Source organism: Trifolium pratense, linkage group LG2, assembly GCF_020283565.1.
Source record: "Trifolium pratense cultivar HEN17-A07 linkage group LG2, ARS_RC_1.1, whole genome shotgun sequence".
Classification (NCBI taxonomy): domain Eukaryota; kingdom Viridiplantae; phylum Streptophyta; class Magnoliopsida; order Fabales; family Fabaceae; genus Trifolium; species Trifolium pratense.
The window spans coordinates 49106084-49119058 of NC_060060.1; the positions used below are offsets into that span (position 1 = coordinate 49106084).

General features: G+C 32.5%; 2 protein-coding genes across 3 annotated transcripts; both read right to left on the minus strand.

Annotated features, from left to right (window-relative positions):
* Positions 1 to 1266: 1266 nt before the first annotated feature.
* Positions 1267 to 6000, minus strand: LOC123911471 (DEAD-box ATP-dependent RNA helicase 7-like). Of its 2 annotated transcripts, XM_045962892.1 has the most exons (14): positions 5248 to 6000; positions 4561 to 4695; positions 4332 to 4472; positions 4077 to 4188; positions 3835 to 3905; positions 3590 to 3744; positions 3382 to 3493; positions 3106 to 3207; positions 2957 to 3017; positions 2696 to 2864; positions 2522 to 2618; positions 2313 to 2407; positions 1996 to 2129; positions 1267 to 1830 (listed from the first exon to the last, which is right to left on the minus strand). In XM_045962892.1, the coding sequence occupies exons 1-14, from the start codon at positions 5683 to 5685 to the stop codon at positions 1628 to 1630; spliced, it is 2025 nt and encodes a 674-aa protein (XP_045818848.1). In that variant the 5' UTR covers positions 5686 to 6000; the 3' UTR covers positions 1267 to 1627. The 2 variants fall into 2 exon arrangements, with proteins under 2 accessions (XP_045818848.1, XP_045818847.1); XM_045962891.1 differs by having other exon boundaries at positions 2313 to 2618; positions 5248 to 5795.
* Positions 6001 to 9307: 3307 nt separating this feature from the next.
* Positions 9308 to 11946, minus strand: LOC123911472 (embryo-specific protein ATS3B-like). Its single transcript, XM_045962893.1, has 3 exons — positions 11612 to 11946; positions 11380 to 11493; positions 9308 to 9880 (listed from the first exon to the last, which is right to left on the minus strand). Exons 1-3 carry the CDS (start codon positions 11735 to 11737, stop codon positions 9539 to 9541), a joined length of 582 nt encoding a protein of 193 aa, XP_045818849.1. The 5' UTR covers positions 11738 to 11946; the 3' UTR covers positions 9308 to 9538.
* Between the last annotated feature and the right edge of the window lie 1029 nt (positions 11947 to 12975).

Sequence of the window (12975 nt, forward strand, 5' to 3'; positions counted from 1 at the left end):
TCAAAGGAGGGAGCGAAGCATGAAAAGGACTCTTATTCGACAGGAATGCCCTCACCAAAGGAACCGCCACATATCCCCTCCTCGCGAGAAATCTCCTATCCGCAAGAATCGTAGGACTCTTATTCAACATGAATCCCCTAACCGAAGGAACCGCATATCCCCTCCTTGCAAGAAATCTCCTATCCTCGGGAATCACGAGACTCCACCACAAGAGCAAATTCCCCCTCTCTGTCACCCTCGGTCTCGTCGAAGCGACGAAGACCGTCCTAGAGGACCTCTGACCAAAAGAATTCAACGAGTACTTCTACCCATGGGATTAGAGAAATCTTTGCAACTAGACGTCTATGACGGAACTACTGATGTAGACGAGCATCCGGAGAAAGACGTGTCATCTTGCAGAGCCCATACCGTAAGAACTTCTCTTTGAATGGGTGACCTTCTGGAATGTGAGTTGTGATGACAATAAAAAATATTTAAAAGCAATCTGCAATGTTACGACATCATTTGAAGAAACCCGCTTAAAGGTGGTAGACAAAAAAAAATGATAGTAGGATCATATATATGTTATTTTGTTAATCATAAAGGTAAAGGGGTTGCAAACTTAATTGCAAGGCTTCCTATTATTTGTCTTAGCCTCATGATTTCGACCCTTTTCTTTTACATTTGTTCTCCTTCGGTAATAAGAAAATCACAACTTTAACTAAATGATGGAGCTCAAGTGATTAATAAGAAAAGCATTGAATTGTTGATTGAAGGTGCGTCTAATGTCTGTGTTTATGTCCGACATTGATGACGATACAATACTCTCAAATGTAATTACATTCAATTCATTTATTTTTCCAAATTATTACTAGTACATCAATCAATCATAAAATGAATACCTAACGGATTAGTAGTAGTTACTAGTAAGCCAATCGCTGATGAGGGAGATTAGTATGTTTAGTCCAAAATCAAAATCTAATCCAATTCTAAAACTAGTCATTGAGCTTAGTTTGGTTGTTGATGTTTATGTTCTTTGATGACCATTTGATTGTAGTACAATAGTAATTGATTATTTTTATTTTAACTCCTGGTTACAGGAACGATTTATCATATGTATGATTTTAACTTGGTGGTTAGCAGATATTGAGATATTTTAGCTCTAACTAGGTGTGAAAACTATACAAAACCATTTGTTATTATAATCAAATCAAAATATTAAGACCAATTATTATAAGTTATAACCCTTAGAGCCTCTAAATATGTCAACAGTGTAAAGAATGAAAGTTCAGAAAAACAAAAAATGATAGAATGTATATCTTTTCCATTGTCGTCAGCAATACACTTAAAAACCATCAATTCTAAAAAAAGACAACCTAATTCTTACAATTTCCTGTAAAAATTTAAATTGATGAGATAACACAACATAAATGATAAATAATAGAGGAAAAAAATAGACCCTCATATATTATAGGGTTCAATGTTCAAACAGCCATCAAAATTGTAAGGGGTAAGGATATCTCAAACATTCCTAGGGTAACTTCGCATCCATGTAGAGGTAAAGGTATAAATAACACGGCATTAAACTTCAGTGGCTCCTAAGTTAGCATCCATGTGGTATGCTATTTTCCTTCACTCGTAGAATCTCTTACCATCTCTTTCCACCTCCTCTGCCTCCTCCAAAACCTCTTCCGCCACCACCACTTCTTCCACCAAACCTAAACCCTCCGTTTCTTCCACCTGAAAACCCACGGCCACCACCATATCTGCTTGGTCTATTGTCCTCTCTTTGTTGTAAACTTGGCAATTCCTTAGCAATCTTTAGGCTTACATTAACAGCATTCTTTTGACCTGAAGAGCACAAAAATCAAAATGATTACATGACTAAGATTAAAGCTATATATTGCATAAATGCAAGTTTAAGGATACTATCAGAATATCCATGATGTAATAGCAAGAGAGAGAAATACTTCTTTAAGGCTCAAAATTCTAATCAGCAATTAAGTAAAATCTTACTGTTAAGAAATACATCCAAGTCCTTGGCTGGTACATCAAAAACAGCACCCTGTCCATCTGCAGTTAGAGCAAGACCTTGTACTGCGTCAACCTTATCCTCAGGTACAAATCTCCTCAGGGTTCCAAATGCAAAGCTGAAAACAATCGACAAAAGCATAAGTCGAACACAACCAGACATGGCGAAAAACATTCTGGTGATATTTAAAACATAGTTTAGATGACTTCAGACTTAAAAAAAGTAGCCAACAAATGATAAATGATAAAGTTCCTAGATACAGATATAAACATGACCCTAATAAAATATAGTAAATTCTTACGATGGGGTGAACATAGGTTTTCCTCCCTCAAGAATTAATGTAACATAATTCTCCATTGAAGTCAGTAGTGATCTTTTCTTTACATCAGTATAACCCTGCAAATAACATTTTTCCAAATCAGAGAAACATATGGATGATGGTTTCTTAATACATCGAGAAAATAAATTATAAATTATGTAGAGAAAAAAAAGGAAGGATAATGTACTTACAACAGCCTTGGCAAGAGCTTTTGCAAGTAACTCAACAGCTGATAAACCAGAGTTCTTCAAAAGTTCCTCAGCAGCAGATTTGAATGCAGGAATTACACTGGATTTGTGAACCATGTTAGCAGCAAGAGACGAGTGTTAACAGCAAAAGATGAACATACCACACAACATGCATACCTATCAGACACTTCAGTAATCATTGAAGCAGCATCCCCACCCATAGCTTTGGCAATTTCATCAGGCTGAGGAGCAGATACGTGTTCAAATTTTATACCTGCTTCTCTTTCTATTTTAGCTATATTCGACCTTCTGGGATCATAAAGCATCACAGCAACTCCAGTGTTGCCTGAGAAAAACCAGACCAATTATATAAGCCAAAAAATTAATAAGAATATCAAAATCAACATTCCATTACAAGTAACCAAATTTTGAATATACCAGCTCTTCCTGTCCGCCCAGATCGATGTATATATGCTTCTACATCCCGGGGAGGCTCACACTAAAACAAATCCAATTCAGAATATCAGATAAAAGGGAATAAAGGAAATGGTTTATTGTAAAATATCATATTATATATGAACAAGTACCTGGATAATCAACTGAACATCATTAATGTCTAGACCCCTAGCCGCCACATTGGTTGCCACCAATGTCATGAATTTCCCAGACCTAAAAGCTTTCAATGTAACCTGCAAGTAACAGGAAACAGTTCAGATAAAACAAAAACAGTGATAATGACATGATACACAAACAAAATTGAAAAGAGAACATATTAGCCGGTAACAATTATACAGACCAACCACTCGAGCATTCATTCAATGAAGTAACCAAAATCAAGAATAATATCAAAATTCATAGCTCACCTCACGTTGTGACTGCTGTATATCACCATGGAGAGCTCTTGCACCAGGCAACAATCCAGCAAGCTCTGAAGCCGACTCCTTTTTCTCGGCAAATATAATTGTCCGGCCTCCACTGAAACATACCACATGCCAAAATATCAATTTTGATATTCTAAACACACAACGTATTATAAAGTATCAAATCACAAAATGAATGATTAAAAATCACCTGCTATAACAGCGAATAATGTCAGGGATAAGCTGTGCCATAGCAGTATGATTACATGGAAGAATAATATGCCTAACATTGGTGCTAGCCTTCATTTTCTCATTCCCAACAAGATCAGCAGTTTTCTTATCTGCTTTCAGAAATTTTGTAGAAATCTGGCAACAATAAATTGTTAGATAACGGAACGGGTCATATAAACAACAACCATCATATTCAGAACAAGACAGAAACATATAGGTGCATACTTGCTTAACCCAGCTTGGCAACGTAGCACTGAAAAGAAGGGTCTGTACTTTAGTAACATCTTGTACCTTGCCTGTAAAAAACAAATACAAACCAATTGTAATGCCAAAAATATATTGCAACCTAAAATATTGAGCAATCATAAATTGAGTGATGTGATGTAGACAGCTCTACACAGTGGGCTATCCGTAACCTTATTTTGATTGGATAAATAAGCATAATACATGCAAAACAAACCAAATACCTAGAATGAGTTCAACATCATCAACAAAACCCATCCTCAACATCTCATCAGCCTCATCAAGGACACGGAACTTTAGGTGGCTCAGGTCAATATTTCCCTTCTCAATATGATCCTACAAAAAATAATCACTTATAGTGAGTACACAAAGTGAAGCCTCTATAGTTTACCTTTTGCCCTAACTAACAACCATGCACATATAAAAAACGAAGTCACGAGTGGTTAAAAAAAATTACAACTAAGGTAACTAGTAATTACCTTAATACGACCTGGTGTTCCAATAACGATATCAACACCTCTCCTGAGCTTATTCTCCTGAGGTCCATATGGAGCTCCACCATATACAGCGCAAGCAGCCAATCCCAGGGACGAACCATAAAGTTCAAAGTCGGCATACACCTAATACACAACACACCACAACAAATTAAGTATAAAGAGAGTATACGGCAAACTTAAAAAATGACAAACTGGTTCGGGTGTAATATACCTGATTGGCCAATTCCCTAGTAGGTAAAAGCACGAGGACACTTGGGACCCTTCCATAACCAGTTTTTCTAACCGATTTAGCTGGACCATTTGTCAATGACTCTAATATGGGCAACACAAATGCCAGAGTTTTACCCTGTATTTTCCCACAGAAACAGAGTACAAAGATAAATTAACAAGTCTATAAATAAGTCAAAAGCATTATAGCAGTGCAATTTCACTTCTCTTCAAATTCAAACTTTTGCACACAGCAGCTTTCAAACCCATAAGCCCTAGTAGTTTGTTTACAATTAAAATTAAAATAAAACAGATTATCCATAGTGACAAGTCACATTTTTAATCTTGTCTATTATCTACTACACTCATTAAAATCTAATTTTTTTTCAGAAACTATAAATATCAGATTCTTATTTAAATAAAACAAAAGAATTTTTTGATTCTGGTCAAGTTAAAAAACTTAAGCAAACACATTTAAACATTATATTAAATTACTCAAACATGATTTTTTCTCAAATAATATTTACAAAGCAGGATTACATTTAAACATTATATTATCATTAATTAATCATCTAATTTCACAATCTTTAAACCCTAAAAAAAATAACAAAACAACAATTACACAATAATCACAAATTTAACCAAACAACAAAAATAATCAAAATAGAGAAAATTAAGATGAACTACAAACCTGACCAGTACGAGCACGACCAACCAAATCAGCACCATCAAGAATAGTATTAAAAGTCATAGCTTGAATCGGAAACAAAGCTTCAATACCGTTTTCCTTCAATTTCATCTTCAACGGTTCCGAAATTCTAAAATTCGAAACAGCATTAGGATCATCCTTCTTCACAACAACAGCTTCAACTTCTTCATCATCTTCAACCTTCGATTTCTTCTTCTTTTTCTCCTTCTTCACTTTCATTCTAGAACCTTCATCGGAGCTAGTTCCACTCTTAGTTTCTTCATCATCATCTGAAGATTTCTTCCTCTTCTTTGAACTCTTCTTCGCTGATTCTTCCTCCATAACGATGTCGTTTTGAAGCTTTTCCTTCTTCTTCTTCAGTGATTTTTGCTTAGGGCTTTCCATTGAAACGGCGTCGTTAGTTATAGATAGTGAAGGCATGGTAGGAATGGAATGAAACGGCGCGTTTTGTGTTTGTTAGGGTTTTTGGAATCTCCTGCTTCGGTGGCTGTGAATTTCACAGCTGAAGCAAGGAGATGTAAGAGGAGAAGGAACGTGAGGGTTTTTGGAATTTATAGGTTTTGAGATTGATTTTTGAGCGTTAGATTTTGAAACCCTATTTTGTTTTCAATTTTGGCCGTTTGATTTATTATTATTTATTATTTATTTATGGTTCACTAGATATTTTCATGAAAAATAAAAAGGACTTTATTTATAATTTTTTTTTAAATGATCTAGTGGTTATTCTCATAAGCTAGACTCAGTCGATAGAAACATTCCATTATATATATAGGGTTCGAACTCTAGATATTCTTTTTTTTAACCAAACAAATTTAATTCGTATCATTAACTAATAAATGTTCAATACATGAGAGAATATATCAAATCTATTAAAATCAATTGAAGCATTGGTCGTCCTAGCAAGAGTATTGAGCAAAAAAATTTGTTTGTCTCCAAACAAATTTAACCTCAAAGTTTACATAAGAAGAATAATATCGTTAACTATTAAATTAAATCCTGAATTGCCCTGTCTTCTCAAATTGATTACGTCAACCAACAACTCGGAGTCACTTTTAAATTGAATTCGCTCAAATCCACGATGAATAACCTCTTTCATGGCATGCAATAGTGCTCATGGATGCTCCACTTATTCACTTTTAAGGTGAATTTTTTAACCGTTAGACTACTAAACCAAATAAATAATTTAGTGACTGGTAATTTACCCTTGAGATAAAAAGGTTAGGAGTTTCGACTGCGAGTGCACATATAATGGTTAATATGTTTAGAATTTTCATAAAAAAATAATAATCTATTCATCTCTTATCTCTTATAAATATATATAATAACTTCGTTGACTAAATCACGCGAAGCAAGAAAATTGTAGTAATAAAAAAATTGATTTAATAGTAATAAATTTATTGATAATAGATGTTGTTTTTACAAGTTTATGATTTAAAAAAAGATAATTTATTTTTGTTTTATCATACAGTAATATTTATATTTATTATAATGTGTAGAAAATAAGGTAAATTAATTTTTATCATGGTTGAATAAGTTTTTCCTCTTTAGAAATTTATCAAATCTTATTTTTCGTCTCCATAAATAAAAAGTTGCATGTTTTTGTCACTAAAATTTATTTAACTGGGCTGAACTTTTAGTTATGTGCTTGTTATCTACACACCCCTACATTCAAACTATTGCGCCCCACACATAGGAGGAGACATTTCTGGATGTAATTGCATTAACTATTAGTTTACTAAATGTATAATCTGAGTCGTTTGATCATGAATCAATGTATTTTTTTTTTTTTTGTCAAGTAGTCTAGTGGCTAGAAAATCTACCTTAAAGGTGAATAAGTGGAGTATTCCGAGTTCGAACTCGGGCTCTTGCACATATAGTATGATGTCCCTACCAACTGAGTGAAGCTCACGGGGACAAATCAATGTATATTCTAACTCATGGAATTATTATTTCGGTAAATTTAGATTCTGCTAGGGATTGACTTTAAAGATAAAGCCAATAACTCATGCACCCATTCATTAGACTACATTCGATTAATTTTTTTCCAATAGTCTAATGACTAAACCAACACACAATAAGTGTAAATAAGTGAAGAATTTAATATTTGAACCCTAACTCGTCTAATAATATCTTTAATAGTTACGAATTGAGTAACCCTTATAGGACACATCAAAAGAAATTATGATCAACAAATATCTTACACTTAACTTCTAGTTGGTCAAAATAGCGGACTATTGATAAGTTAATTGATACCTTATAACTAATGGTTGATAGTTTATGGCTTATAAGCTAACTGAAGTTTTTAATAAAATTAGTGATTCCACTAACTGAAGTTTTTTAATGTCATATTTTTTTTTATATCCTGTACCGGGCCATGGACCAGGGGGTGATTTGTTAAGGCCCAATACGAAAAAAGCCCAATGGGAGCATCTAAAGGAGAAGCGTGAAAACAACCATGAAAAACACATGATAAGCATGATCCACGATGACTTGGAGAAGAAGGAAGAAGCTTGGAGAAGAAGGAAAAGAAACCGCCCACTACCCATGAATTCCTCTCCAAGCAAGGCAGTTACTTAAGAAGCAAGAGGAGATTTTTTGCCTATAAATAGGGTCTGTTTCAAGAGAAGAGGAGGACAATTTTTTCACTGATTCTACATAGACAATTGATTCATTCTACACAATTTTTTCATTCTTGTAAAGAGAATCAATTTTTTCTCTGATCATACTTGTATCAATTATCAATCTTGAATAATACAAACCCCATATGTTCTTCACCAGAACATATCCTAAATTTTATTTTAATTTTAAATTTATTTTTATATTTAATATATCTTTCGATGTATATGTACGTACACTTATGGGTGCACATGAGCCGGATTGAGTTGAGTTCGGCCAAAATCAACATTCGAACCAGATGAGGTACTCCATGTTGGGCGAGTAAAATAATCAGTCACTTTATTATTGGGTTGGGTTTGATAAACTCACTCATTTTCGGATTTGTTGGGTGAGTAGTAGGTTATCCAAATTTTTATTTTTTTAATATTAAATGACTAAATAACGAATCGTAATATTTTACCATAAAAATAACTCAACTTTTTTATTTTCAATGTAGGGGAGTTTAGGGGGTGACTCAGCCAACTCCGATGACTTCGATTCATTTGACGATTTTCTCAACTAGCATCCAAGGAGGTTTCTTCAATGCCAAACAAACCTTCAGCTTCATCATCGACAACAATTTCACCCCTTCCCTCTCAGACTCATCCAATCCAGATTTATAGATAATTAATTTAACATAGAAAGTGAAAAAGAAATGTGAGTTTTGAAAGAAATTTGGGTGCACAACCATTTTGAGAAAATAAATTGGGGTTTTGTTTTGGATATAAAAATTAGGGTTTTTATTTTAGAATGAGAAATTGAAGCTCATAGTATTTGTTGAAGGTGGGTGGTGATGACGACCGCCGAACTCACCAAAATTAATAAAACCGACTTAAAATACTACTTATGAATTCAACCAAATTCAGTAACAAAATTTATAGGTTTAGGACAGGTTTAGTTTGAAGATGAAATAAACATAAACAAAAGCAATAGAACAATGATTTAAAAACAATCAATCCAAGGTGTTCAACATTCGTTCACCAAGGACAGGGATTTTCTCCCGTATAGTTTTCACAGGAGGGGATAATGTTTACATCCTGGCCATTCAGCTATTTTTGATAGCATAGGGCAGCCTGCAACTGAAAAAAATGTGTGATCCAGATTTAACTGGAAACACATTACACGAGAGAGGCTCCGCTCTCATTCACCAATTTCATTTAAGCAAATAAAATCATCTAATATTAAAGAAGATAAAGAAGAATGAAATTCCCATGGACAGACCAATTAGAACAAAGTTTAGTTGGAATGTTAAAGAAGATAAAAACACTAATTGAACTTTTTTTTTACCAACAAAACTATCATATTTCATTCAAAATAAATAGTTCCAATACATGACAGCCAAATTGAAAAATTTGATGACTAACATAATTCTGCATACTACATAAAGTACTAATAATAGCTTCTCATATCATATGATTGAAGATGCATCACATAAAAGTTAGCATTTTACATACCTCTAATACATCCCTATTCCTGCATAAAGTACTAATAAAGTTCTCATATCATATCCCTAATTCTTCATACCACATACGTACTAATAATAAAGTTTTGTGGCAATACAAAATAGGAGATATGAGATACATAACATCTAAGTTCATATCATATCATAACATTAAAATTACATCCAAATACTAAAAACAGATCCTAAAACCATTACAAACAAAACCCATTTCTGAATAGATAGTTGAATTGAAGATGAAGGAGCTGGAGTGTCACACAAATTATATCCATACCAAGTGTCACTAGGAATGGAGGTGTTAAAAGTAAATGTAACAGGATCTGCATTGAATCCATAGATCTTCACATTTTCTGGCTTCCAACCTTTATTATCTGATGAACCAGATCTATATAGATACACATAACAAATTGGAGATGCACATGGTCCATCTATTTGAAATGAATCTGATGAACATTGTTCAAATGTTCTTGAAACCGGATCATCTAGTCTTGGTCCATATACCTGATAAATAAATTGTGTTGGAAAAGAACACACAACAAAAAATTATTTAGAAGTTTTAAATTAAGCTTCCTTAATTAGCTAATTTTTTCTAAGATGAATTCCGCCGTATCCGGCGAGAAGACAAAATTGACTAATTTTTCGTCAAATCGGATTAACTGCAGTCTAATTTTGGGAGCATTCGTACAATTGAGACAATCGTGGTCTTTTGATCGTAATTTGACGGTCCAAATTTTAATATTTTATTATTAATTTATACCATGCTTGGATATTGGACTGTTCGATCTTAACATATTTTGTGTGAATGCATCAAAAATTTGAACCCAGGCAATCATGGTAGGTTCATAGAATCACATGTTTTTTATTCATATTCCACTTTAAAGTTTTAGTCTGTTGTTCTTATTATATGAAGATAGACGAAATGTCAATAATCATTAGAAATTCACACATATAACTTATAAGTGAAAGAGTCAGGATTTGAAGATCGATCACGACATTCGACGTAACAATTTTGACATTTTTATCAGATGAGTTAGAATATATGGACAATTTAAGGGTCTTCTATTCATATGCATTTTACAAACATAGATTTTCAAAAAATAAAAAATCAAACTAGTGTTTAGCCTAATAGGCTATTATTACTACTAAATATAGTAAATACTTGCATAAGAGTGTGATGAAATTGAAAACTTTTAATTTTTTTTAGAGATATGTTTCCAAGTTGTTTTCAATTCATATTTTAGTGTTTTCTTGTTCTATGTTTGGAGTATGACCCATTTTTTGTCACAAAACCAAAACACCTGTTTTATAGAATATACCATATAAAAAATACCTATAGTCTATTCTATTCTATGTTGCCTAGGTACGGGTACGGTACCGGTATCCGATACCGGTACTGGTACGCGGTACGATATTTTTAAAAAATTTAAGGTACGGGTACGTTAGTATAAAATATTAGAAAAATTATTTTTAAGTGATCATGCTTTGAAGATTTAATTTTTTTTGTCTACCGTCTCAACTATTTTCAAAAAAATGAGAGATAATTGAAATATAATAAAAAATTATAATATTTTAAGAGATTTTTCAACAGCCAATATGTTTTTTTCGTATTCATCATCATAAATCAACCAAATAAAAATGGGTACGGAATCGGTGCGTACCATACGAGTACCATGGAGTATCCGGTACTGATACGTACCCGGTACGGGTACTTCACCATTTTAGGAGTACCCATGCTACATAGATTCTATTCTATTCCACTCTATACCACTAATAGAAAAAACTCTAAATAAAATAATTTTACATAAATTAATTTGAAGGTAATAATACTCTATTTATTTCTAGGTCATAAAAATCAAATTTTTATCATTTTAAAATGTAAGTTATATGTTCTAAGCACCCTTTAAACATTTTCAAACTGTTTTCAACTAATTATTAAAATATGTAAAATAATAATAAATAAATAACTAAATAAATAAAAGGAAGGGTAAAGAAAAAAAAACCTGGTTTCCACTAGCATCCCCAAAAGCAATACTGATCTCATCACTAGTAAACTTAGGAGAAGAACAGCTTGTTTCTATCCTCACCAAATAAGAACAGTTTTGTTCACCTTTCATCTATTAACCACACATAAATAAATAAATTAACATCACAATAAGATTAACAAAAATACTGAAAATAAATAAATAAAAGGGTTATATTGATTAATAAGAAAAATCAAATATTTAAAAGTACCTGGATATAGCCAACATCAAAGGAGTCTAAAGCATGAGGTTTCAAAGAAACAACAGATTTGGACTCAGAAACTGAAAGGGTAAGAACAGAAGCAAAGCAGAACAAAAACAGAACCATTTTCATCATTTTTGCTAAAATAAAATCTTCAACAAAAAAGTGGGGTAGGTTTGAAAAATAGGGTCAAGATGCTACGTTCACTATATTTTGGAACTATCAATGTTCACTATAGTAAGATATTTATATGCATCACGGAATATAAGGATGAATGAAGGGTTAATATGATGTAACTTGTCCTTGTCTAATTTTCCTATGCTAAAGTTTGTTTATTTTTTCTTGCTGTACATTTCCTTGTGGTTCACGAGTTTTATTATTAAAATGAATTTACTGGAATCATATAGATAAATTAAATGTGTATGTGTTTTTTATTTCCAGACATCGAGGTTTAAGAAAAAGCCTTAAAAGCTCATGTCGACCAAATTTGAACATCTCATATGGTAGGTACGTACTTCCTTCATCCTACGACGAGTGAGTCGGTTGATTTTACGTATGTCAATGTATAACTTTGACGATAAGGATCGAATCCAGAATCTATTGCATACTATCCAACTCCTTGATCAATAGACCAAACCTAGTGGCTTAAAAAAATTAATATTTTAAAAATACTCATCGAAACGAATTTAACATCTTATATGTTAATATTTTATTTTACTTATAAGTAGAAAAATATAGTCAAAGAAATATATATGAATAGTACATATATAATAGTCAGCTGACTCATTTATTGTGGGATAAAGGGAATATTTTTTAAGAATCGGTTTCTAATAGGCACCTCCATTGAAGCAAAACACAATTGACTACCTAGTGGTTCCATAGTAAGCAATTGTATCCGCTATTAGTAAGATGTATTATGGGTGAGACCCATTTAGATCCTTTTCAAAAGTGTTGAATTGGAGGGAATAAATGCTTATTAAATACTATTATTATTATTATTATTATTATTATTATTGTTATTTTTTTTTGACACATATCAGATAAATATTATTAAAAAATTATAAAAGAGTGATATGTACATGATTACACGTGGTGACTAATTAAGTACTAAATAATGAGGAGCTCCATTATGGATGTTCTTACATTCACTTATACATTAAGTATAAATATGTTATGAGAGAGAATGGAGAGGGATTATGATAGGTGTTAATGACAAAATTGACTTAAAAAATCAACTAAATGCAAGTCAAAGATGGACACAAAAATTTTGATAAGTGTTTTAATTAATTTGTCAATGAATACTCTTAAGACACTAATTTAGTGTTTTTATTAATTTTATAATTTAATGTAGCGAATAAATTAACTATGAAGAC

Excerpts from the sequence above, each read along its gene's own strand:
- LOC123911471 (XM_045962891.1), bottom strand. The coding sequence starts at position 5,685 with ATGCCTTCACTATCTATAACTAACGACGCCGTTTCAATGGAAAGCCCT. Across the intron at positions 3,208-3,381 it reads TACAGCAGTCACAACGTGAG|GTTACATTGAAAGCTTTTAG; the intron begins GTGAGCTATGAA and ends TGTTACTTGCAG. Across the intron at positions 2,130-2,312 it reads AAACCTATGTTCACCCCATC|CTTTGCATTTGGAACCCTGA; the intron begins GTAAGAATTTAC and ends GATTGTTTTCAG.
- LOC123911472 (XM_045962893.1), bottom strand. The coding sequence starts at position 11,737 with ATGATGAAAATGGTTCTGTTTTTGTTCTGCTTTGCTTCTGTTCTTACC. Across the intron at positions 11,494-11,611 it reads TTGATGTTGGCTATATCCAG|ATGAAAGGTGAACAAAACTG; the intron begins GTACTTTTAAAT and ends TGTGGTTAATAG. Across the intron at positions 9,881-11,379 it reads GGGATGCTAGTGGAAACCAG|GTATATGGACCAAGACTAGA; the intron begins GTTTTTTTTTCT and ends TTTATTTATCAG.